The sequence below is a fragment of the Gouania willdenowi genome, chromosome 16 (assembly GCF_900634775.1).
Source record: "Gouania willdenowi chromosome 16, fGouWil2.1, whole genome shotgun sequence".
Classification (NCBI taxonomy): Eukaryota; Metazoa; Chordata; class Actinopteri; order Blenniiformes; family Gobiesocidae; genus Gouania; species Gouania willdenowi.
In genome coordinates, this window is record NC_041059.1 from 24,142,191 (window position 1) to 24,169,897 (window position 27,707).

Here is a 27,707-nt window from a genome sequence, read left to right on the forward strand (position 1 = left end):
TTCCCTCCCAGACAGATGGCGAAATTAGACAATATGCTTTCCAAAATTACACTGAAATCACATGCATCACCGCGTGTCTGTCTGCTCGCCTGTCTGTCCGAACATTATTCCAACCATCCATCTATCCTACCGCGTGTATGGGTGTGGTGTCTGTGCAAATTGGGCGAAGCGGCGTTGTTGGGAATGATGGAGACATTGGAGCCAGGCTCATTGCTGTTGATTGATATCTGTGAGCTGTAGTGGGATGTAGGGCCAGCAGGAGCATCAGTGGACGTGACAAGGGTGTGTGTGTGTATGTGGGGGGGGTGACTGGAGGACGAGCCTGTTCTATGACAATTCATGATGAACAGCCTGCTATTTGGAGTGGATCTGCAGGAGCTCCTTTGTAGCACTGAGTCCTCAGAGACATGTGGGAGGAGAGCAAATGTTTGAGTAGCGGACGGCCTCTTCTCCCAACGCTCCATGTATTTTAGGAGTGACACGGCAGAGCATCCTATGACAACATTAGCCTCTATCGCTCCTTGTCTTTTTGAAGAGAATGTTGAACTGGAGGCTGATAATGGATACTGGAGTCTGGGCTGCAAACTGGGAAAGCTGCTGTTTGGTGACAATCTCTGGAGGAAATCTTGTCTGCGGGAAATGATTCCTCTGCTAGACGTCATGTGAGATAGAATCTTGACTATCTTGTCATGTAAATAATTCACAAAGCTATTCGTGGTAGCTGTGCAAACAGTGGATCTGCAGTGAGGCACAATTCTTTAGATGAAGTGTTACAAAAGAGTTCACATGTAAAGATTTTGAGATTTTTCGAAACCAAAATTGAAACAAGAAAACTTAGAGAGCACAAACCTCCACCAAGCGCTAAATATCCTCTGTCAGATATTGGCAGTTAATGATAATGATCATGGTACCATGATCATTCACACTTTAGAAGCTTGTAAAAAAATGTAATTTCTATAAATCAGGATACAGAAAGTCTTTATTAAGGCCCTAACAGGGCACCCTCAAAATCGTGATAAAATGCGCAATCTGGAACTGATCAGCATGAAACTCATTTGAGTAAATGAGCAAACAAACAACATAACTCAGTCACATTTCTTACAGATTGGTCAATTTTTAACCGAGATATGAATTTTTGAAATTTGGCAAATGACGAGAGATATGATTTTATTTCTTTTTTTCTTCAAATTGATCCAGAATTAGTATGCTGAACTGGATCCACTCCAAAATGCATGGAATCTTCCATGGCGTGAGGTCTATCTTTGGTTAAAATGTTGTCAAAACCAATTAAGTACTTTTGATGTAATCCTGCTAACAAACAAACAGACAAACAAACAAACGGCGGTAAAAATCTTACTTCCTTGGTGTATAAATAAAAGCACACACAATGCAATTACCTGCACTGAATAAACTAATTCTATTATCAATTAACTAATGCAACACATTCCCAGCTATTGCTGGAATAAAAGTTGCCCTGCAACTAAAAAAAGCTGAAGCAGAGTAACTCCAGGGAGTTGGCTACCTCTCCCTCTTTGTGCCCCTCTCTACCAATTACACCCAGCTACATGTTTTCATTTCATGAAATAGATGAAGGAGGTGGAGTTGGATAAGGATTGGGGATAGGTTGGATGTCATTTTGGCTCTGCTCTCTTCAGTTCCGGTCATGCTCTATACCGACGCAAATTAACATCCCCCCCAGTAGTCTATGTAAATATGCAGCCTAGTGTGCTGCGCTTAAATGAGCCATGATATGAAAGACATCTAAAAGTAACAGGAAGTAACCGGACACTTATAGGATGTGTGAGACTGACAAGTGACAGGTAGAACCCAGTGGAAGACAGCGTGGGATGATAAGGGCCGACCAGCTCTGCTATTCAAGAACTAATCTGGAGCTAAAAGCCAGAGGAGACTAACCTGCTTTTTAGCCTCTGGTGGTTCAAGAAGTTCTGGGTGACAGCATTGGTGCGTGTGTGTGTGTGTGTGTGTGTGTGTGTGTGTGTGTGTGTGTGTGTGTGTGTGTGTGTGTGTGTGTGTGTGTGTGTGTGTGTGTGTGTGTGTGTGTGTGTGTGTACACGCGTTCATTTTAAAGAGGGTGGGGTTTTGTTTGGTTAGATACAGTACTTACCAGTCTAGATACACAGCTCACTGTGTCAAACTTCAAAAATCTCAGTGTGGCCACCAGGGTTGGGGTCAATTATAATTGTAATCGCGTAATTGATAATTAATTACAATTTTTATGTCATTATAATTGTAATTTAAAAATCTGTTGCAATCATAATTGAATTGTAATTGAGTTTAGATACTTTACTAGTTTGTAATTGTAATAGGCACAAACATTCTATTAAATCTGTCAAGTGTAATTTAATTTAACACAAAACTTGGAATGAAAAACAAATGAAATGAAAGATTTTGATTTAAGACACGTGACAAAACTGAGCCGTTATCATAAGAGATGCTAACAAAAAGCTAACACAAGAGGAAGGTTAAGTTTTATGGGGTTATTTATTTCAGGCTCAGTAATTGTGGTTGTGGTTGTAATTGAACTTTAGTAATTGAGAAAGTAATTGCAATTGAACTTCAGTAATTGAGAACGTAATTGTGATTGAACTTTAGTTATTGAGAATGTAATTATAATTGATTTTCAGGTGATACTAAATAATCAGAATTTCATTGTAATTGAGAAAAATGCTGGTCACTGTAATTGTAACTGAATTGTAATTGAACATGGGTAACTGAACACGTAATTGTAACTGAAAAATGTAATTGACCCCAACCCTGGCAGCCACACACACACACACACAGACCCAAGCACACATACTCTAATAACCTGTCTTAGAAAAAAATAAAACCCTACAAGGATTACATATCTGCAAATCTGCTTTGTATGCAGAAAGTGAAGGCAGAATGGAAATGAGCAACTGTTCAAGATGGTGCCCACCAAAAAGGACGGGACCACATCTGCACGAAGCGATTAATCTGAAACATTCAGAGGAATCTTAAGTCATTTACAATATCACAGAATTCATAATCAAGATTCACTGCCAGGGCTTAAGTTTGCATTCAATGCTCACTTCATGACGGGTGAACACATTCACACAGAAACACAGGGTCATTTGAGCATTTACAGGCAAAATACAGATAAATAAACACGTACAACATACCCCGGGAAGGAAATAAAAACCCAATTATTTAAGGGCAAAAAAGCCTTCAGTGAATGAAATATGTAAAACATTTGTTCTGATCGCAGAGTGTATTTATGATATGCAAATTAGCCTGATGAATATGTGCCCAGCTTTTAATAGTAGCAGATTTGTAGCTATTTAGAAAAACAGCACCCTATATATACATAAATATGCATCTCTAATTGGTTAAATCCCTGTGTATGCATAACATTAATTAGGAGGATTGTGTTTACTGTAACGATTATGAGCATATTTGTTTTCACAGGTGGATTTCTGAGTGACAAAGTCTTGGAAATGTAAGTCAGCAATGACCAGCTGAATGTGTTGTAACTTGAGGCTTTTTTTTAATGTGAAAATTGGCCGCACAGATATGTGGATTTCCATTTTTATATATTTTTTTTTTAAGTGTGGCATGCTTTGTTGGCTTGAATCTTGCCCAGCAATGCTGAATCAAGTCTTTAAAGCCATTACAGGCAGCTATAAAGGTAGGAGCCCACTGATAGGCTGCTCACACCCATTGTTGTCGGGCCATCTGACCGTCTAACTGCTGAGGACGGGGGAGGAAACAGCACAGCCAGCCAGTGGGGGGCCTTATGAATTTAGAATAAGTTGAATTTCAACACAGCCTGAAAACCTATTCTCTCTAAACGCAAGCCGATTAGTAATGTGACGTGTGACTGCACTGGCACCACTGTGAATAAAGGAAGCTCATTGTGATTTTAGCTTGAAAAAAAAAGCAGCAACTGTGTGGAGAAGGCCAATACTATAAGTATTAATTACCTCTAACAACTAGGTAATATTATTATTATTATTATTATTATTTTATTTTTTTTGTCTGTTTGGATTTTGACAAAATTTTAACCAGAGACAATGGAAGATTGCCTTGATTTTTTGATGGGATCCAGATCAAAATATTAATTCTTTCATCAAACGCAAAATATAAAAATAATATCTTGGTTGGTAATAGAACAATCTTTATGAAATTTGACTCAGTTGTATTGTATTGGTTTCTCAATCACCCCAGATCGGATCTGGACTGCACTTTTTATCACAATTTAAAAAAAAAAATGGGGGTACCCATACATTTGGACGTAATGTATCATTAATAATGCGGATGGAAATTTCTTCCAAGGCGTTAAAGTGTGAATGATCATGTTACCATGATCACCATCCAGATAACTGCCATATGTGGCACATGGTGGAGGTTTGCGCTCTTGCGACATATTCAACAAATCTAAGTATTGCTATACCCTAAAGTCTGACAACTTTATTATCGTTCAACAAGATTTCTAACTCTGTATTATGTGACAAATGTCAAGAAAATGAATGAAACAAAGCAGAATTACGTGCTCATTCCTATTTTACGTTAGTCAGCTGTTTTTGATTTTGCCGCTTGCAGACCTGATGTGTTGACACTTTTCCTTTCAGACATTAATCCAATGTTACCACAGCTCTGATAAATTGACTCTATACAACAAGTTCACAACCAAATGGCGAGTAGACACATTTAGCAAGCTGGTCAACCTCATGATGAATTGTGGGTAAGAGAATAGACAAATCACCCTCACAGTGTGTTTTTAGCATACAGCTTGATCACAACAAAGACACAACAAATAAAACAATATTTTCTAATAAGATTTTTTTTCTTTAATGTTTAACTGTGTCCAGTATTGTGTGAGGAGTAATGTTGAGCATTAGTGTGATTTTCTATCAAAAAAAAAGAGGTTTTACATACTGCCATGTTTTCTGAATGTGTAAAAAAGTACAAAAAAACCCCAAAAAAACAACTACCACCTCATTAAATGTTTAAAGAATGTGCTAATTGTTACCAATACTTTGTTTGCCTGATTACATTTCCTTAAAAAAAAACCTCAATTTTATTCATATTAAATTAATAATGCTACAATCCAATGAAGATTAGAGAAGTTCAAGGTAGGTGTGTCACGTGAAGATGTTGAGACTAGGGTCGTCCCCCCACTGAGCCGCTCTCGCCTTTGATTAAAGAATGGCTTTACAAGGAGCAATCGCTCGTCTGACAACTTCGCATGACCTTGGGGAACTGAATAAGAGTGTAAAATTGATTTTGCTTGTGTAATAAAAGCAGCCCACACATTATCAGCATTCTAATTATAATTAATACAGGTGGCAGTGGCCGACTGTTATTTACGACGGGGGTGCCATGGTAAGCAAACACAATAATAATCTGCTCTTTTTTTTATTGATATGTTGATGAATGGCTCTGTTTCCACACAAACCACCAATGGAACGTCTCAGCGGCTGATCAAACAAGTGCTGATTATTTCACTGTCGGTTTGCTTCGCCGCCTGCCACCCCCCACCCCCCACCCCCCTTTACCTTGCCGTTCCATCAGCCCCGTGTCCTCAGGCCTTTCATTAGCCCTTTGTTTGGATCACCCTAAGTCCCTGACTCCAAACCTCATTACAGAGAGCTGGGTCAGATGATAGTCAGCTAACCTCCAGGAGGTGAATTATTGTCAGAAATAAACATTTCACACCAACAGGAAACACACTGAGCACTCTGTGAGCTGACCTCCAGTCCAAATGTCACATTTCTGAAGTTGTTCAATGATAAATCGTAGCTGCTGAGGTTTGATTCACATTCAAACATACTCAGAATGTGTGTTTTTGTTCTGCACAAAAAGGTACCACAACAGCAGTTGTTTCTACCTTTTTACAAATATGAGGACAGCTCCTATAACAAAGTATAATATCTGACTAAATGACAATCATCATGTTTGATCAGTCCACTGCACTTTGATCCTTCTTGGACGGGTTATCAAACACTATTGTGGAAAACTATTAAAGTTTATTCAAAAGCATTTTAAAGAATGTAAAACTTTATTTTCAATGTAGAATGAGTTACAGTCATATCCATGCTTCTACTATTGTCATTCCAAAAATATATCAGTGCTAAAGATGATACTGCAGCTTAGCCAAACTGTAAAATAAAAGAACAGCAACCTTCATATCTTTGTTATCCTTCATAATTAGGTGTCTATGTAGCTTATGCCTTTCCCTCGGTTTGATGATTGTCGTCCATCCCTCCCAATTTGCAGCAAGTAAGAAAAAAAAAATGCTTTTTTGTGCCTATCTTTCCTATTAATTCTCCTCACAAATCCTTGATTATTTTCCAATCCTTTCCTCTGATATCTCTGGCTCTGTTTGTCTGTTTCGCTCACTCCTCCACTGAGCAGTCTGCCTTCCTTCTCAATCGCCTGTTTTGTTTCCCGTTTTAATGAACAGTTGGATTCTTTTATTTCTCTACAAGTGCTGGATTTGCCTTATCACCCCCCGTCCCTTTGAGGGTTGCCAATTGGTTTTATCCATGGATGTATCATTTCTTAGGCTTCCTCTTTTTTTCTCCAAAAAAAGAAAGAACCACTCCGTCAACAAGCCTCTCCGGAGCCAGAGATTAAAAACCTCAACATCACCTACCTTCCAGCGCTTCTCCCAACTGGTTTGTGTAAAACTCAATTAAACTTGTCCCCACTGAATTTCACATTACAGTACATTAAAAGGAAATTCTTCAAGCGTGATGACAAAGCTCACACCGAGCTTCAGAGCCCCTCTTTAGGAGCTTTCCTAAACATTGTAGTCTTCAGGGTTTTGGCCTCATGTCAGTGCAAAAGGCGCCAAGTACAAAGACAAAGAAAAGGTTTCTTTTTGACTCGAGAGAAAAACAAACTTTCAGATTTATTTATTTACAGCCACAATGAAAGCCACCGTGTCTGCTTGATGTGCTGCATATAAACAAGGTCTCAGCCTATCAATTACACTCAGACAAAAGGTAAAATGAGGCTTTTTGTGGATGAAAGGTAGATACCTCCATGATTAACAAGGACATAATGTAAGTTGTCAACCGTACAATGCTAGCCCATTTTTTTTGTGTAATACAGATGCTAATCTTTGATTGGAGATGTTTTATCTCATTTTCAGAGGCTTTGTAAAGTCAATAGCAAATTATTCTGTTGCTTTTGTGCCATCAGTCTAGGTAAAAATGGAGTGTTCAGTCGAGCGTGTTCAGGTCGATGAGTGTCGACTTCATTCACACGTATTCATCATGTGCTTACAACACGATAGGGGTAGGGACGGAGTTCTTAAAGATCCCATGCCATCTCCATTTGTTCTAAGAACCCCCAAAAACATAGTATTTGAGATTTATTTTCCCGAACTCGCCTGTTTTCCAGAGTTTTAGCCTCTGAAAAGTCACTTTCTGAGCAACTCTACACAAACAGGCTGATTTGTGTCCTACTTATGCATATTCATGAGTGGGCGTGTCTATAGATGGAACACTGACTTCCTCCTCCCCGCATGGTGACGTAGGACCAGAGGACGGCCCGCCCTCCTCCCACCCACTCTGTAGCCAAGCTCATGCTGCTTTATAAAACACGAGACAGAATGTGGGGGCGGGGCCTTCACCGGTACATACATAGACTGTAGAAAATACATACATAGCACTGCGCGAAGGACGCCAAAATGCTCACCTTCGCGGGCGTGTCTGTTTACATGTCAATCACGGCAGAGAGCTTCCTGGAGGCGCGGCTTCTCCAGCTCAGTGCCGCGTCAAATTCATCATCAAAGTGGGAACGCATCATCAAATTGGAGCGAGGTGTTTGGGCTCACCCTGCAGTAAGAAAGGAGCAAATCACCCTCTAACTAATGATTGAGGGAATCAATGAAAAAAACACTTTGGGCATGTGTATGAAGCCCAAATAGCACTTTTATCATAGCACAGAAAAGTTGATTTAGCTTAACATGTGCCCTTTAAGATGTTAGCTTCTCCAGTTTAATTATAATATTCAGTAATATATATATATATATATATATATATATATATATACAGAATATATATCTATTTATCATTTATTTAACATTGACACAGTAAAATCATTGCTGTGACATTTAATCATGCACAGATACTGCAATAAGTGCTTATAACAAAAATGCTAATTTACAAAATATATCAATGGGAGGCTTTTTAAAAATTGAGAATTTAATGGTAAAAAGTTTAAACATTAAAGACGAATGAAAATACAAATAAAGTAAAAACAAAAAGTACATTGGTTCCTTTCAAAGGTATTAAGGTATGACTTAATACCTTTGTTAAATTCATTAAAATCATGTCGATTCGTCAGCTCTCTTGGGCTGATTTTTACTCCTGCAACAGAAAAAGCCAATTGAGGATTGGAATGCAACAGTTATGAGGCCTGATATCTTGTAATAAATTATCCAAACAGAGATGGAACCAGACGCTATTAACAATCAAAAAAAATCTTAAGATTACAGTAGCTAATAAAAGTTTTAAAGCTGAACTGGACAATGTGTTTATATATATATATATATATATATATATATATATATATATATATATATACAGTATATACGCAGAAACATCCCAGCCTTCATTCTAAGTGTGTACGACCAGCTCACTGTTCTATGACTTTATTGTATGGGCACCCCCCACCCCACACTACCCAAAACTGCCACCAAAGGTGTTTTTGTGTTAAGTTGACTGATAGAGGTTCAGTCTGTGTTTTGGACCAAACACGCTAGTCCTTTGACACGAGGGCAGACTCCGACTCTGACTGGGCTCCTGACCAAGATCACTCCTCCTTGTCTCCCCTGCTTCTCTCCTCCATCCTCTCCAAAACATGACATGTGTCAGTGCCACAGATTTGCACCGTACGATACCGGTTCAAGGTCAGGACGAATCCCCAAATGAAGAACGAGAAAAAGAAAAAAAAAATCCTGGAGGCGTCCCTTCCTCGCTTTGTAAAAGTTAATTTTTCTTCAATGCTTAGCATATTCCATGGTGCTAAAATGTGAACCCTATAATATGAAATCTCTATTAACCAAAGATGGGAGCTGCAGTAATGCAATGGATATGTCAATTTTCTTGTTCCGGAAAGAAAGAAGTTTCGTAGGGATTTAAAACCCATGTAATATTCATATTTTCCATTTTAGAGCACAATAGCCAGTGAGGAACTAAAGTGATTATACATAGCAGGAGTCAAAGTCTGCGGCCGTTATCTATTATAGCTTCATAAATCAACAGTGAGAGAACTGATGCACAAATAATCTGTAACCATTTTTTGCACTGGTCCCCAAACCCAATGTGTCTGATGAGATAAAAAAAAAGAAAAAATAGATTATACAATTTTAAATAAATGACTCTCTTACATAAAATTACATGGAAATAGGAATCAGGACTACTAGGAATCTTTTATTTGTATGCATCACTTTCATGGATCTGTGCTTGTAGGTTTAAAGCAACAAAAACTTCAATTAACTCCAAGTTTTACCAGTGACAAAGTATTATTCAGTGAAAATGCATTTCTGGAGCCAGGTTAACTCAGGCAGGAAGGAAAAAAGAGGGCCACCATGTAATTATTTGGCACTTACAATGTCCTACACTTCAGATTTGTGAGGATGGTGAGCAGAAAATCTGTTTACTATGGAGTCGAGTTCTCCACTCTTCTGTGCAGACGAAGCCTTTGAATTATTCATAGTGAGAGCCATAGGCATATGCAATGGAAAAAAGTGTTGGAGAATATCACACCAAAGATGGCATCCTCCATTATGTGCACTGTGCCCGGCATGCCCACAGACCTCACATAATGCATTTGGATAAAAGTCAGGTGCTGCATATTGAGAAGCTACCGTCCCTGAAATGTACTAATTGACTCAAAAAGCAGCTACAGGGAAAGAACTGCATGCCTTATTGTCTTCATACATTTATCTCAACAACACCTCATTACTTTTCCGTGCAGACAAGAAATAAGTGGAATACATTTTCTTGCTGCGGCATGTGTTCAAAAAGCATGACCTCTCCCAAATCGAACAGGGTTGGAGGAGGTGACGGGGGTGGAAGGGATGCCGGAACACAAAGCAAGTCTTAATTTTCAAATGTCACTATTCTGATTTGGTCCAACAACGATGTTTTTGTTGTCATTGTACTTTTGTTGACAACTTGTCTCATCGAGATGTTGCTGACTGAAACACTGTGACATGTGTTTTACATATCAAAACAGCCGAGCCTTTCATTTAAAGAGGCTTCATCTTCACTGACAACATTTTTATTGACAGGTAAAACCCCAGAGATTAGACATGGCGTTCTAATTAGTCTCTCCCTCCACTGTCGCATCTACGCATCCAAAGCCTTGTGAGAGAAAGGTGATCAGACAAAAAGCAGCCAACCAGCGGATGAAGTCACATTCAGATTAGTTGCTGCTGTAAGAATAGAAAAACTATATAAATAAAAGTAGTGTACTCAATAGATATGTGAGAATATATCTGTTGCAGTACAAATTGGCAAATATATATTGGGATCTACAGCGTTTGTATTGTAATTCCATTTTTTTATTGTAAATGACAAGAAAATATGAAATATGAGTGGAAAACAAAATGCCAAATTAAGAATATTTTACTTATTTAAAATAGGATAAATAAAAAGTCTGAAAATGTGTGTATGGCTTAATAGATTTTTTAGAAAAAAACTTCCTGAATCTGTTGTGGTCTTAAGTATCTAATAATTACAGTTTGTCTCCAATAAATGATTTGATTTAAAATAAACCCATGAGTTTTTTTTTTTTTTTTTTTTTAATTTTTTAAACACAATTGCATTTTTTCATTATAATATAAATATGTGTGCCTCGTTTGTTTCTTTATTTTTTAAACATGTATAATAATGTTTTATAGTGCGTTCAAGGGTCTATGATGGAAAATATGCTTAAACTGCTGGGCTCAGTTTTTGTAAATACAGAACTGCTTATAACAAATATTTAAAAAAAAAAAAAAAGGCAAATAATGGAAAATAACTTAAAATGGCATTTACAAAAGACAAAATTTAAATATTATAAAGCAAATCTATACAATAGAAAATTAACCATCTTAGTTTTTGTTTTGTTTTTTTTTAATGGCATTGGTTGAATAGAAGTGTTTATTACTGTTCTCCACAGAGAGCATAGAGAGGAAAAAGAGGGGCTGATGATGGATGTGGTGGCTATGGAACAGTAGAGAGGATACGGAGGAAAGGTTTGCCTAATTCCTGACATGAAATATTACCTGCAGCACTCGACAGAGTCGACCTGTTTGGATGGCAGGAGAGATAGCATCCATCCTTTCAGTACATATATATATATATATATATATATATAAAAACAAACAAACAAAAGCTCCAAGACCCCTAACCTGACAAAGGAAGTACAACTGATAAGTTCGGAGCAATATTTCCCTCCTCCCCTGCCCCTCCTGCTTTTCTTTGAATAGCCTTTCTCTGCCTTTGGCCCCAGTTTCACCTTGGTACGCCTGTGCCCTTCTATTAAAGGTGGTAATGGCTGCCAACTTCCCCCAGGCCTTCTTTTTAATATTTGTCACTCATGAAAGAAGGAGCGCAAGGAGGGGCTGAGGGATATGATAAATCTTACTTTTGCTAGCTAAGGGCTTCTATTACCCAAACAGAATAAAATCCAGTCCAAAACACTGCTGTGCACATTAGGGAGCTCAAGATTTAAGCCTTGTCCGCCATGATCAAACCAGGATTTATGAAGCATCATAACTCCCGACAACATCCAGCGGCTTATTAATTTTATATATTTCTGTCCGTTTCTTGATATTTCCAGCCTTGACAGTCACTCAAGATAAGCCGAAAGCGTTGACAGGATGGAGTGTATATGTATTTTTCACTGTTCTGCTGCTCCCCTCCAGCTGAATAGCTGTGCTAGGAACCTTGAGGCTGCTGTGGTGCGATTTGTCTCTGGTTTTTGTGTGTTCACTCGCAACCTTCCCATCTGTAAGGCCCCTTAAATCAGCCTTGCACTCTGCTCCAGTGTGTGTGTTTAGTACATTTACAACTATGCCCAGGCGTACAAATAGAAAAAAAAAAGAGAGAGAAAGAGAGATGAGCGAGAAAGGAAAGGGAGGGAAAGAAAGAAGTGATTGGCTTTAGCAAAGTATCAAATGTGGTTGAATTTTAATCAAAACACTCACTAATCACCATTTACAGGACGTCTATATAAAGGCCTGTTCTCTGATATGAGAGGGAAACATGCTGATAGGGTTTAATTGAACTCGAGTTGAGGTCGAAGGCTTGATTTAATGTGGCCCACAGGAAAACTGAGCACGAGGGAGAGAGAGACGGAAATGGTAGCTCTTTGTGCAGTGATCACATAAGTTTACATGAATAAAGCCCTCACTCATTACTGGAAAAACTACACTACTGATGACAGCTTTACTTCATGATATTAATCTATGTAGAGGAAACAGAGCAGGGTGAAGATATCACCGTTAATGTCCCCAACCCTGCATTAAACTTATTGACTCTGTCTGAAGTCCCAGTGCAAATGTGAATATATTCTACCATTTTATTGACATGAATATACAGATTCCAGAAGATGCTCAGACATGCAGATCATGGTACTCATGGCAACACTGACAACTGTAAGTCCTTAAGATTTTTTACTTTACATCCTACAGTTGTCATCAGTTTAAGTCTAAAGAAAGTAATTCATCTATAGTGTTTTATTTTTCCTTTATAGAACAATCTAAACATTAATATCTATAATCATACATAGTTATTTTTTATGTCTTTTGGGGTTGTATTTGTTTGTAGTCAATTACCATAAATCAACTTTACATTTATCCTGATTTAATGTTTTGCTTTACAAATCCATTCGAGCATGTACTGTAACTTGATGCTGTGTAAGATTATAATCTTTAATACTGTACATTTTCTAATGATTCATATCAGAAGATAAGGATGAATTATGTGAATTTATTTAGATATCGCAGACCTCGCAGAAAATATTTTGATTGAATTGCTAAACACACACAACTGACCAACATAACCATTACTATCATTTTTTAAAGCCTTTAATAAAATGCTTTCTTCAATATTGTTATTTTGCTCAAATTGTTTTCCAAAGCTACACTTATAAATCAAATGTCATATTTCTATAAAACTTTGTATTTAATCAATTTTTAGCAAACGCTGCTTCAAACCTCTAAACTAAGGCTAATGTTTAATTGATGATTTAAAAAAGGAAAAAGTTAATGGAATGAAATGCTGTGTGGCATTTATTTTGGATGTTAACAGCGTGACTAGTAGACAGCGTTAGCGTGTGGAGATATTGTGATTTCAGTTAAACGCTGAGTCAGCATCCAACCCTCTAAATAAGATGGTTTAAGGGATGCATTCATTTAGTTCATTAAATTAAGATAATTCTTCCACTGATCCAAAATGTACAATGGAAATAAAAACATTCATAAAAGTATATGTTTGAATCCTTGTATCGTTCATTCTTTGGTTATTTTGTTTTAAAACCAAATCAAAATAACAAATAAACAATGTTGTTCTTTTGTTTCACTGACTTAAGACCAAAACAGAAATACAGAAACAACAAATACCAGACAAGGAGCATTTTTCTGTTTTAAAATTAAACCTTGTTCTGTTTGTGTGATATTTGGATATTTAAGGGAAACTAGGACCATAGCTTTATGTTTTAAGCTCATCACACAGAGGGGACCCACAGATGGGGGCAGACTTTTACTGACAAAAAAGGAGCAACGCATAAGTGACATTACTGATGAACTGGTAGATCGAAATGTTATTAATACTTAAATAAAAAATAAAAAGCATGGAGGAGCACCAGTGGATTCATTACACCACCTCTGGTTCCTTTATATCATGTGCATATGTGATTAAAGGAACCAGAAGTGGTGTAATGAATCTACTGGTGCTCCTTGTTTCTAGTGATCAACTTCCATGTGTGTTGACGGCTTCCGTTAGTGTCTAACGGTAAAATAACGTGCAACATAAATATTTTTACTACCCTCAAAAAAGCTGTAAAATTGTTTTTGCAAAAGTGTCAAATCGTAGAAGTTCAAACATCTATTGCTCCTCACACCAGCCTCACAGTCTATAGTCAGTCACGTGTTTATTTGGATACTATTTGGACCATAACACCATAAAACTAAATATGTGAGCAGCTGTTACGAGCTAAAAACTGCATGAAAACAGGACCAGGACCAGAAAACTGCTGAAATAAATTCTAAACAGTCCTATTGTGTGAGGAGACGATGTCTAGGACCTGTGGAGGGAAACCAGGTGCAGTGGACTTCAGTTCTTGCTCTAATTTCCCTGTAAATATCCAAATATCTCACAAACAGAACGTTTTTTTTTTTGTTTGTTTGTTTGTTTTTTTTAAACAGAAAACGCTGCTTATCTAGTTTTTGATGTTTCTGTATTTCTCATTTGGTTTTAAGTCAGTAAAACACAGTTTATTTGTTGTTGTGAATTATGCTGATTTGTTTGGAATGGAAGTCTTAAAACAGCAATTTTCACAGAAAAAAGTTCAAAACAAATGTCAGAAGTCTCATTATTTAAGATTCAAGTTTTCAGCTCAAGCATTGACCTTGACCATGCTAACTGGAGTCTAACTCCATGCATGCAGAGGCCAGCTGTAGCCTCAGTGACTGAAGCACCCAGCAGTAAAGATGCAGGCAGGATGTAATCTCCAGGAGCTGTTGATGCAGGCAAACAGTGAGGGTTTGGGTCAAAGGGATTAAAATGGGGAAGGTGCTGGTCGTATGAAGGAGAGGGCTGTAAAATAGTGGTGGGAGCAGCGGGCGAGCCACCTCATAACACAGAGGAGTTGGGAGATTACAGGGAAAATAGCACTAGGGGGATTCCTGTGAGGGGAGAGTAGGCAGTGACTCGAGATGGCATTGGAACATAGCATTAGTAGCCCATATTCAACAGGATGCAGGCTTAGTGAACTCAGGGCACCATGGGAGGTGCTGGTGTGGATGCTGACATTCTATAGGTGACAGTGAGGACAGAAAGATGTGGCAAGGAAGACTTTATTATTCTATGATTGTGACTTTCCAAATACGCCAATCCAGTGCCAGAACAAAAACTATAAATCTGATTTCCAAACGAAGGACAAACTCTTCTCTATGATATGCACAAAGGTTTTTCTTATACTGAGCCCTTCATGCCTATGCAAACTGCACATGGTTTGGATTGAGTTCCATCAACAAAACATGTCAATCACCTCTCTGTGAAAAAGTGGAAGATAGGAGACTGAAACCTATCTAACACAAACCAAAATACTGTACTCAGCTTCCAATTTTAACTTTTTTTTAATCTAGCAATCCAAGGGCTCAGATTCCAGTTACATTTCACATTGAATAGACTTGTGCTTCCAGCAGTCTAGCCCTCTTCTAGCATGCTGGCTAGTGGAGCGATGACAGATTGGTTTCCACTCACTGCACGGGGGAGCACAATGGAGTGGCTTTGACAGAGTTAAGAGAAACAGTGCATCGATGCCCCCCAATCTTTCTTTCTTTCTCCTCCGCGCACGCACGCACGCACGCACGCACGCACGCACGCACGCACGCACACACGCACACACGCACACACGCACACACGCACACACGCACACACACACACACACACTCTAGGATGCATGGGCGAGCTCGAACGTACACGCAAGTACGGGCACATGCACACATCTCTCTCTCCTCTCCAGTCGCTCTACTTTTCCTCTTCCTCTTCCCCTCCCTCTCTTCCCTCCCTTGGGCTTACAGAATGGATGGCCCTGTCTGACCGCGACGACACTGATGTCTATTCCTCCAAACTACTGTACCTACAGCAGGCCTGTCTACTTGCTGGCCCCGGTGCCCCCTCTCTTCTTCTCCCTTTCTTTCATGCACACCCCAACATACACGTGCACGCCCACACACATCCTCCTGTGCATCCACATGGAAGTGGAGTACCATCTCGGTCAACCAGTGCCGACAGACAGAGGTCAGCAGAGCTCATGCATTAAAGCTAACATTCAACATGGCTCACACTATAAAGACAGGATGTATAGAGAAACAGTAAATATACCATAATACAGACTAACAGGGACAAATAAATGTATGGCTGACCTTCCACCTGTGTTGCCTTTGGACAAGCAACACGAGATTAGAAAAAACAGACATTTGCATTTTTCTTTTATTATTAAATAATAATTAGTAAGGATGTGTTGTACTTTGATATGATCAGTCCGTAGATTTTCTGCGATTAACTCGTCGTCCGATTGTACCAACCAGTTTAACAGTTATTGAGTAATTGGCACATATAAGTAGAAAATCTCCCATTTTTAAGTATTGGAACAGTGACGTTATACTGATTCCGAGGGTTTTACTGAGGATTACACTGACTCCGAGGGGTTATAGCCTTTCTGAATAAAAGCTGATTCTTTGAAGGTTACAAATGGACCCTTCAAAATAAAAGCTGATGAAGTCATAGGTTGTGCAAAGAAGCAAAATAGATAATCCTTTCAGAATAAAAGCTGAATCTGTTAATGTTGCAGATGGCCCCTGTAAAATAAAAGCTGATTCTGCTAAGGATTCCTGTCCTACCTGCATCCTCGCTTTCATTTTCTTCAGCAAATGCAAATCATCTAGTTTCAGTTATTAGTAGGATGCAGAATGTATTCTATTGTGTTAGCACCAAATAGTCTGTATTCTTAACCTTTCACACCTGCTTTGTACTTAAAAAGCTTTGCCCTGGTTTCTTAAGCTTACCTCAAGCTTACACTTACACTGAACACAGCCTTTGCAGGTGAAGAAACTCAAGCTTTCTGAACTAAAAAAAATAGCTCACGACAAATCAAACGGGCTACAGGCAAAAAAAAAAGTGCAACAACATTCCCCACGAACAACCTTTATTAATATGTCAGCTAATGGCGGAAACTGCATCATGTGTTGCTGTGTCTTTACCATTAGCTGTGGACTTTTAAAAATGTGGAAAAGTAAAGATCTCCAGAGCTGATCAAACGATACAATGAGCCAGTGATAAGCTCCTGGAGCTGGAGGTGCTTTGCAGCTGTGCTCTGTAGAGCAATGAGAATAGAGAAGGGGTGATGGTACACTGATATGCTCCCAAGACTACGAGACTGTGTTTTTTTCCACACAGGTGGATGTACAATCAATAAAATGGATTAGCTGCAAAGGTACTGTATGTATAAAGGTTATCACCCAGTTCTACTGCCTGAACACAGCAGCGACCCCACAAAACAATTTTATAATGTCTCAAGCTATTTCTTCAGAGAAAATCTGATTGTTTCTCTCAGCCTAAAAATTGATTTGTAAGGGTATACATTACCAAAGGAAAAATGGTTTGCAGCAACACTGTAGCCCAATAGCTTAAGTAGATTTTTAAAACTTGCGATTATTTTTCGTGTGTGTATGTGTGTTTTCATGGTTGCATCAGTGTTTTTCTTTGCCTGTCAGATTCTTTTTCATTCCTTGGTGTAACCTCCCCCCCCCTCCCTTAGTCTCAACTTCACCAAGTTGCACTAGTTCAATCCCTCTCGCAGCAGTCCTGTGTCACCCCTCAGAGAGACTTAAACCATGTGGCTTTCCATCACTCTGACTGACGATCGAAAACCCCTCCACCCCAGTGATTCCTCTATCTGTGCTACTCCATCTCTCCCATCGCTCTCTCTCCTTGGAACACACAGAATAAAACCCCTTCACAAACCCTCGCCCCTCCCCTTTCCTCAGAAAACAAAAAACTTGTGTGAATCTGCAAGACTCTGATTATCCATGCACAGTCCACCTGATTCTTGAATCTCTCGTGTCAGGTTGTGGGGTGTGTGTGTGTGTGCCTGGAGGCTGGGGGTTGACTCTGACCAATGGCATCCAACAGCAGGGCTTTATCCTGAAGCACACTGACAATGCTTTTCACACCTACTTAGGACAGCAGAGATGGAGGCGGTGGGCTGGATCATACCCAGGCCTAAAAGCAGGCCAAGGGCTTTCAAGTAGACATACACACACACACACACTCACACGCACACACACACACGTGCACATGCACAGAATCGACTTTAATCACGGACCCATGATTCTACTGTAGATTAGAAAAAGACTTGTCTTATTTTTGAGTCTGCTAAATTTCTTCCGTGACTATAAAAATTGCCAATGATTATGCTGTTCTTTGTTTTTTAAAGGGAAATATAAAATACATTTAATCACACTAAATTCCTCTTCTTAATGTAATAAACTGTTTATTCCTGCTGAAAAGACATGCTTTGAATAATCAAAGAGCAGCTCCTTTAATGTTGTAAAGTTAACCATTTTTGTGTGCAAAGACAGCTGTGACAGCATTGCAGATAACAGACTCACACAGTTTAGATGGGGCCAAGATGTGCTTGATTGAAAAAAGGTTGAAAAGAAATCTAAAACAATGACTAGGAACGGTTTGATGTGGCTGTGGTGCAGCTTCTGAGGACAAATGACTGTGTGTGCGATTGTGTGTCTACCCTTTGAGACTCACATTCAGCTCCCCAGAATGATCAATACCAAACCATTTCTTCTCATTGATTATACAATTATACAGAAGTTCAATCTGTGACACGCTCTCATGTCGGAGCAATAACCGATGCACCAGGGGGTGGAGGCTGAGAGGAACGGACGTAGCTACCCTTTTAATCCACCATTTTTACCTCCTTTTAAAGAACAGCGCTTAAAGCAAGCTCAGTGTAGTCCAGGTACTTCACTCAGATGATTATAATGCCACAAGGGTACAATACATCACTCTTATTAGCCACACTGGAGCACAATGGTATCATAATTAATGGTCGCAGCAGGATTGAACGCTGCCCTGACATGGAAAAGTGGGCCTACATAAGCTCTACAAGGCATTTAAATATGCAGAGTGAATGGCACAACCCAAACCCTCCTGCTCTAAGGACAGCCCACGCTCATTAGCCTGACACCCTCCATGGCATTGATACAAGGACAAGCGGCTCAGACAGGCATGCACAACACTAATCACGAGCACTCACTCCAAAAGAAGCAGCATTTACTAAATGTTAAACGGTAATATATGAAAAGAACAATCTTGTCCCTCATCAGTGCCCATCACTCCATTTTACATCTCGGCCCTGCATTGTTGGTTTTGTTGCAAGGCTTAGTCCACACTGAATGCAGATGGACATATATGTGTCAGCAGCCATTATGTGAGATTTCAGTAATGCCGTATGGTCCGTGTGTGTGTGTGTGTGTGTGTGTGTGTGTGTGTGTATCCACGGGGTTCTGGCTGCTGTGGCACAGTGTGCTGTCTGGTGCTTGTGCTGCACAGCCTAGCTGAGGAAAGCTGCCTGCGCGACGGGAGAACAATGCACATAAAAGGCTGTGGAAGGAAGCGTCTGGAGCTGACGTCTCTCACATGGAGCAGCAGCAGAGAGCCCGTATTTGTGTGTGTGTGTGTATATAATTTAACTGCTTATGTGTGTGTGGGTGACAGAAAAACAAAACCAAAAAAAAATATAGAGAAGAGAAAAATGCCCCATTGCATTTGCAGGCAGTGAATTAAGGAAATAATTAAAGTGTGTGTTCTGGTCGTATGATTGGTTGGATGATGAAGTCCTCACAGATTGATTTACGATTACATTTTTTTTACACACACACACACACACACACACACACACACACACACACACACACACACACACACACACACACACACACACACACACACACACACACACACACACACACACACACACACACACACACACACACACACACACACACGCCTCCTCATAAAGCCATCGTTGTAAATTCTTCTCATATTGTAAGGATTTGAAGCTTCAACTACAATACATGCAGCTTAACAGCTGCCAAATGCACAAACCAGCAGCTCCTCTCGACGCGACTCGCTCCAGCCTGACCGTGCTGAGTTATCGCGTGGCTCAGTGCAATCAATTATTGCTGCAGCGGAATCATTAATAATTTCCTAATGAAAACGATTCTGTTGATCTCTGTTGTCTTTTAATTAAACATAATTAGTCTCCAGCTTGGAGCTGTGCTAGGGACTCCTTTAGGGTACAATTTTGTTATAAAGCACTGATAATGAATATTTTACATTGTGTCAGTTGTTTAGTTATTATTCCGTCACACTATTTCGCTATGTTTCCAGATAACAGATAATAACCCGTACACCTCCTATTTGCCACAGTCCTTTTAAAAAAGGAGGGTGGAAATGATCGGCTAAATCTGAAACTGTCAGTCACTTTTTCCTCTCATGCAGCACACTAGCTTAGCGCTGCATAGCTGGTTTTGTCCAAAAAAAAACAGTTAAACTGAGTCAAACGGATTCAGCATCGAGCAGGTCATGCAAGTTCATCACATTCCTCAGAAGTCTACAGCTCTGGATCAGTGGAGAGAGTAAATGAAGGCGTAAAAAAGATCAGATTGTCAAGACTTAGAGAATATGAAATAATTCAAAAGACCCAGCGAGTTAGCTAATTCGGCACTACCCGGGCTTATGTAAAACAGCCCAGTAACATTGGTCAATTTCTGTGCCAACAATGGGCTAAGTTGCTCTGGAGAGTTATTGGACATGCTGTATCTGAATGTGGTCTGGCTTAAGAGGCTTACAGTTGAAAAGTTTAGGTGACCTCTGAATAATGCTACATCATGTCACGCTGAATGTGTATAGTTTCAATGGGCTCAGATATCAGGTAACAATGGGCAAAACACAATGACGGCTCACACTGGGAATGAATCGTATTTGAGAGTTTGAAAATGGTATTTTGAAAGAAACTGTGATCAAACTGTGATGTTAACGGGAACAATGTGTCTGATAGAGAAACTGTACTATGGATATGAAACTGCATCAGTTGATATGAGGAAGTGCATTTCACAGGAACACTTACTGCTTGTTCAAAGAAGATGGGAATCATTATATTTGTCAGTGAACAAACAAACTAAAAATTGTTTGAATTTATTTTAAAAGTTTAAGGAAAATTATTACAAACTATAACATTCATACTGTGAATTGTTTGCACTCTTATCATGCCATTAAGACATTTACATTCAAAATAATTAAATATTGTTTGCTGTAAAAAACACTTTTTTCTTGTATTTATGAATTTGTTGTAAAACTGCAGAGATCAGATGTTTCCTCCTTTAAATAAAACACTCACGGGCAATTTCCTCAGTTATTGGCATGCTGATGGGAGGAGGTGCGTGTATCACATGTGTTTTTGTAAGACTACAATAAGAGAATTTACAGAAAACACCACCAATGTTTTTTTTTGTTTTAAAGCAGCTTAAAAGTTTAGGTATGTCAATGAATTAAAATCCTATGCATCAGACACGTCTCAAGCAGTTTCACCCTATTTGATGTCTGAATTTTCCTCACTTTGTTTCCTAAATGAAATCTTTTTGTACATTCCTGCTGCATTGTTTATCAATCTGTGGTTTATCTGTGAAGAGAATTCTGCCCTGCCCGCTCCCTTCTTTTCCCACCTCACGCTCTCCCGTGTTACTGTAACATATAATTACTCTGCAGACCTGTTTCTATAACTTCAGTGGTTCAAAGAAACTGTCGGAGTGTGGAGGAGAGCATTGTGGGAGTTCCAGGTGGATTTGTAGATAATGAGTTAGCGCAGTGGTAGAGTTGAGAGTTTTAGTAATGGCTGGCTGCTAAGGCTCATCCAGGGAGTTTAATGTAAAACAAACAGGGCCATGCTGACAGCCTGGGAACAACAGATACTACACTTTGCCAGCTTCAACTTTTAGGGGGTTATGCTGCCTCTCATTTTAAGAAATTGGACTTTGAATGAAAAAAATGTTAAATAATTCACAAGATGAATTCTACTATTTCTTTGGAAGTTAGTAGAAATAATTCAATTAAAAAGATTTAATGTATATAATATAAATTCCTACTGTAGTTGGAAACACAAATTGAAAAACATGTCGATATTTTTAAGAAAAACAAAATTCATATTAGATGACATGGGTTTAACGTGCCTGGTGAGGACCAGAGGGGCCCTGTTGGGAATCATCCAGCTGCTTGTTACACACTCCAGTGCATGTATTATGCATAAGACATTGTGGGGATACGACTCTCAGAGGAATCATCTTTCTGAATTCTGTCCTCCCTCACTCTGAACACGTTTCCCTCCGCCCTTCAAGTTTCAGGATGGTACAGTACTTAATGCAAAAATCAGAGGACTGAGCACCCAACTCTAAGCCACGGCCACTTAAACCAATCACCAGTCCTTACTTAGAGATACTCCCACATAGATTCACACTGGCTGGCATCCAAAGTGACTTGCTACTATCTTTGCAGGCAGCCATAAAGAAAACCGGGACCAGTGAAACGTGAGCCAAAACATATTCTGCAAGCATACTGTGTATTGAGATATTTGCTGTTTTCCATAAATAACGCATCTCTGAGAGCAATGAAGCAGCAGACACAGGGGAAACAGCACAGGGGTTTAGATATAAACAATCTGGGACTCAGCTTTTCGAAGCGGGAAGTAAGTTCCTGTCGGACTCTGGGAAACCTTTTTCCCTTTACTCCATCCACAGCGGTGTCGATAAACAGAATCCCAGCACAGCTTCAAATAAACCCACCCAACTCAATTTTAACTTTGACAAAGATTTGACATTTTCGGCATACTGGCACTCAATTTCAGTGTCACCTCCAGAGGGTGCGCACACATGCAGATTGGAATGTTTAAAAGGAGGCGATGAAGAAGAATAAGCGGCCTAAATTGAGTCACAGTCTGGACGCTGGAGTCAAATGGCTGAACGGCATCAAAAGCTTCACCACTTTCTGAACTTCCTCCGAGTCCAGGTGGAGAAAATTTTGCCAGGAGCAAAGTGTCGAGCAAAGACCAATTCCTACAAATGAAAAGAAACCAAACTGTGGTGCCCAACGCTCTTTGGCAAAACTTACTACAAAGCTGTTGGAGTCCAGTGAGGAAAACAGATTAATACTTCTGAATTCAGTTTTATCAAAGGCAAATCAAAACTATAGGACGCTGGTTGTAGCATTTGATACAAAGTCAGTTAATTTCACATCTTTGATGGTAAAACAAAAGACTCCTTGACTTTCACAAAGCTGCTAAAAGGTGACAAGAGATGCTAAACCTAAGCTCAGAGATTTAAATTAATTCTTTGCATTCAGTTCCCTCTTTTATCTTTTATTATCAGTTGGCAAGCGTGCAGCTGATTCTCGTGGAGGATTTACAGTAATGAACTTATACGCCACAACACTGAGCAACTCTCACAAGGGCGCGTCTGGAGATGTTATTGTGCTTAATTTAATAAGGTCGAGCTAGAAGTGACAAAACAGTAAAATGGCTGTGACACAAAACTGAGGTGATGGTGCTTTTTATTGCTGTGCTCTGTGATGCTATCTCTAGGATGCATGTATGAAAGTGGCAGAGGAAATAGTCCAGAGAGAAAAGGGAGAAATCCTGTTATTGCACTCTTTTTGTTTTGTACAGTCAGTCTCAGAGCAGAACGATTAGAAGATTTTTTTTTTTTTTAAAGAAGTGCATAATCTTCTTTAACAGCTTATCAAAACTTTAATGATTTGGTGATAAAGAGCACAAAGTTAAGTAGCCGGTTAAGAGGATAACTCCCCAGTGCAGTCTAGTGATTAGTAGATGAGAATTGGGAGACTGAAAATCCGTGCTGCAAATCCCACTCCTGCCACTGATTCACTTTGAGGGAGAAGAAGCTCCATTTCAGCTTTGGGGGGTATTGTCACGGGGTAATCATTTCTGAAAAGTGATAAATGAAACCCTTTCCCTTCACCCTTTGGAATCCCAAGCAAATCTTTATTTACGTATTTATTTCTTGCTCCACGTCTCATTGGATAACACCCGTCAAGACTCAATTATAGCAGAGGAAGCCTTGCACTTTTATGAGAAGAGAAGCCTGAGACTATTGTCAGTGCTGTGTACAGTTTAAGCATCTTTACCATTGAGTGAACAACGAACCCAGCTTTTTATTGTTTTAATGAGTCCCTGCTGGACACAGCAAAAGAGATCGAGGAGTTCATCTTTATGTTAGTATGATCGCCTTTGTAAATACATAAAACCATGAGTGGTGTAATTACTACTGATTCATTAAAGATGTAGGACTTAAGCTTGGCTGAATTAGAAAGAGAACAACCCAAACAAAGAGGCAAACCTTCTACTCACGTTGTCCTCGCTATCTAACTTGAGATAGGAATTCACTTCGTATAAAAGGGAAGGAGAAAAAGCGCATTAATTACCTTGTGAAATCTAGAGACCATTAACTTCACGTGTCAAGTGATGTTCCTGAGTTCCTAATCAGAGTTTTAGTGATATAAATTACTCTTTTGATGAGAGGAAGTGATATGGTGCGAACGAGGACTGCACGTATGTCTTTTCGTGTGTCCTTGTAGCCGAGTGGATGCAATTATTTGAGCTTGTTTGTGACTTTGAGAAGTGAGAAGCGCGAGAAAGAGAGGAGAAAAAGTAAAATAAAAAAAAGGCAGAGCAGAGAAAGAGAATGGGGGGGGGGGGGGAGAGACGTGCAGAAAAGCGGTGGATGGAGGATTGTGGTGTGGTGTGTTGCGCTGCAGAGAGATAACGGGATGCCGGCGCTGCTTGCTTACCTTTGCTGTACACCACACAGTTGTTTTTGTTGTCTTCTGCTCCCTGCCAAGTCACATCCAGCAGCCACCTGGGGCCGGCGCTCAGCACCACCGGGACGGTGTTCTTCGTCTTCTGGTCGAGGACAGATAACAAACACTAATCATTTGCTTATTTTGGTGATTAAAGAAACATTAATAACCACTGAGTTATGCATTCCCACTGCTCTGAATGGCCATAAAAAGACAATTTCCAAAACTATGCAGCGTGTAACTCAAGTCCAGCTCAAATCCCTTTTTTTTGAAACATAGCTGACACGATTTTAAAAATCCAAGCAGGATTTGAGCATGAACGTGTGGTTGTGTGTGTATGGTTACACACAAAGACAGAACGGGTAGCTGGATTGTTGACAAAATGGTTGTGTGAGGCTGTATTCTGTCAAAAAAGGATGAATTATCAATGTGGATTGAAACCAGTAATCACATCTTTCTCTTTAACAAGGACATTCTCAGGTGTCGGGAATCACGAAGAAAGCAAGAAGGAAAAAAAGAGAGAATGGTCACTTTCAGAAAAAAGAAGCAAGTGCTTGCCAGTGAACTTTGGGTACATTGTGCTGTGCTATCGCCAGGATCTCACTATTTCCTGAAACAAGCAGGGAAGAATTTAAAGAATCAGTATCCATTTTAAAGGGTGATTGAGGTTAGGGTTTTTATAATATGTTGAAAGAATTATTCTGAATGTGTAAGGTCATTTTTCTTCTTGGTCAGGGGTCAAATGTGGGGTTTTATTCCTCTAAAAAGACATAAAGTGAGATAAAGAGCAGGATCCACTATAATAGACTCACAAGGCGCTGCTTCACCAGATTTGCCTGCTCTCCTTATCCTCGATTTTCTATTCTCTTTTAATTCACTCGACTGTTCTTCTGCTTGTTTTTTCTTCTGCTCTCAGAGAAACAGTGCAGCGGAGGTGTTGTGTGCATGTTGCAGCAGCCCATTAATCAATATGGAAAATGTCAGCATTTTAAGGCCATTACTTTTGAACCCTGGGGCCCCTTCGTTAGGGTGTTACAGAAATAGAGCAGCTCAGAGAAATTGGGTTGGGGTAGCGATCTCGACTCATTTCTCTTTCCTTTTGAGAAAGCCAGACACAGGACAGTGTCCATCTGCCTAATGCAACAGGGAAGTAAAAAGTGATGTACGCTGACACGCTTTTCACTTCTCGCTCCCCCGCAAAAGGCAACAGCCTTCAAGGATAAATGCAAATGTCACTTGAGCATGTTAAAGGTCTGAACTGGCACAGATATGCACAAGAGATGAGCACTATGCTCCGGCGGTTTGCCTGCATGTGCTCTTCTCCTCCTCCTCCTCCTCCTCCTCCACTTACTCATTTCTTTTTCCATGAACTCCATCTAGTCAGAGGCTGGAGGACATGGATTCTATTTTAGAGGAAAACATTATTTACAAATAGCAAAGCCATCTTCGAGACCTGATAGGCATCTGTTCGGATTTTGCAAGCAAAATTAAGGACAGAAATACAGACGGTAGATAAGACAGATGTTTTAATAGTCTCTTTATATATGGCTTACTGCACATTGGCAAACTCTGCTGCCAGACTGATCAAACACAGACAGTAAATTGTGTCTGTTGATAGTCTTATTCCTTCTTCTGGCATCTTCTTATCCCACCCTGGCAGCAGATGAGAGAGAGAGGACCTCTGTAATTTAAGTCATCCCCCATTTCACATTTCAAATTTGCCTTACAATAAAGTCTGCTATCTGGCTAACCTGAAAATCTCACACCCCTGTCAAAGGAGCAGAGCAGACCGTCTGATTGTTGCTAGGGACGACTATCTAAAATGGGAATCAGATTAACCCTTTCTCAGATCTCCCGACTGGAGCCATCTCTTATTCAGTGGCGAGAGGCCTCTCTGCCATTCTGGGAATTCATGATATTCCAGCTGCTCCTAATGTAGCCAACACAGGCAGAATACTACAATAACTAAGTATCACTTCACTGTCACATATCAAAAAGATTTGTCGGAGCCACGGCTCGTAAATAATTGTCCTTTTAATTCCTGTTGAAAGTTAAATTTCTTGTTTTTAATCCATCATACAGTTTCTACGTTCACGTTGTTTTATTTACTGTTGCAATCCGAGCAGACACAACCCCATGGCTGCCTCCTTCAATGCACATTTCTATAAAACATCGATGACAATATGCGCTTTGTAAGCATGCGGCATGTACCAGCTGTCACAAAGACAAAGAAATGCACGAGAGCAACCGCACGCAGCATATTTGGGATTAAGAAACGGCGGCATCACTGCGGTGCAAATGCAAATGAAAACTTGTACAACTGGATCAGTTGGCCTAAGTGGTCGAGGCCAGAGAAAAAAAAATGCAGATTGACAGGCAGAAAATTACAATTACCCCAAAGCACAGGGAGGGGGAGTGTCTGATGGAGCAGCCTTTACAGAAACAAACTCCACTTTGAGCTACCAGTGCCACAGCAAGAGGCTGTGATGTCTGGATTCTCCTTTTCGATCTTAAACTACAACGAAACCAAGCATGTTAACGTATGTGATCCATATGTGTAAATTAGAATTATCTTAGTTTTGTACAAACTCTGGTTTATTTGGCATACTGACTAAGGATTTTCATTTACTCCCACCCGTGTGTGTGTGTGTGTGTGTGTGTGTGTGTGTGTGTTTTTTGTTTTGTACCCAGGATTGTTTTTAAGTGAGGGGCAGTTTCTTTATTGACATTCTTTTTACTGGTTATTTGCAACTTTGGACATCTAGATGTGTGCCCTTTGCCTCACTTTTTTTTCTGTCATGCTGTGTAACACTGCTGGGTGTTCTTGTCTATCCTGTGTGCCTGCATTCTATAAAAAGCTAGAAATAAAGAATTAAAGCAAACGATCTTGGTGTTATTTGTGTGTGTTTTGTTTGCTGAACTTCAGGTGAAAAATAAATTATATTCCAAAGTCTGCTGTTGTCATATTTGATCACAAAATAAATGCAAGTCAATAAAAGCTAAGCACAAGTAAATGTACGTCTTTAGTGTCAGTTTCAAGACCCCTATCAG

The 27,707-nt window shown here is 39.6% G+C and overlaps 1 protein-coding gene across 4 annotated transcripts in view; it reads right to left on the minus strand.

The window, feature by feature from the left end:
- zfpm2a (zinc finger protein, FOG family member 2a) overlaps positions 1-27,707 on the minus strand; it is a 184,731-nt gene that overhangs the window by 26,066 nt on the left and 130,958 nt on the right. For all 4 annotated transcript variants that reach the window (XM_028469912.1, XM_028469913.1, XM_028469911.1 and 1 more), the window contains one exon: positions 24,648-24,759. In XM_028469912.1, coding sequence (XP_028325713.1) covers positions 24,648-24,759 — 112 coding nt within the window. The remainder of the gene's footprint in view (positions 1-24,647; positions 24,760-27,707) is intronic.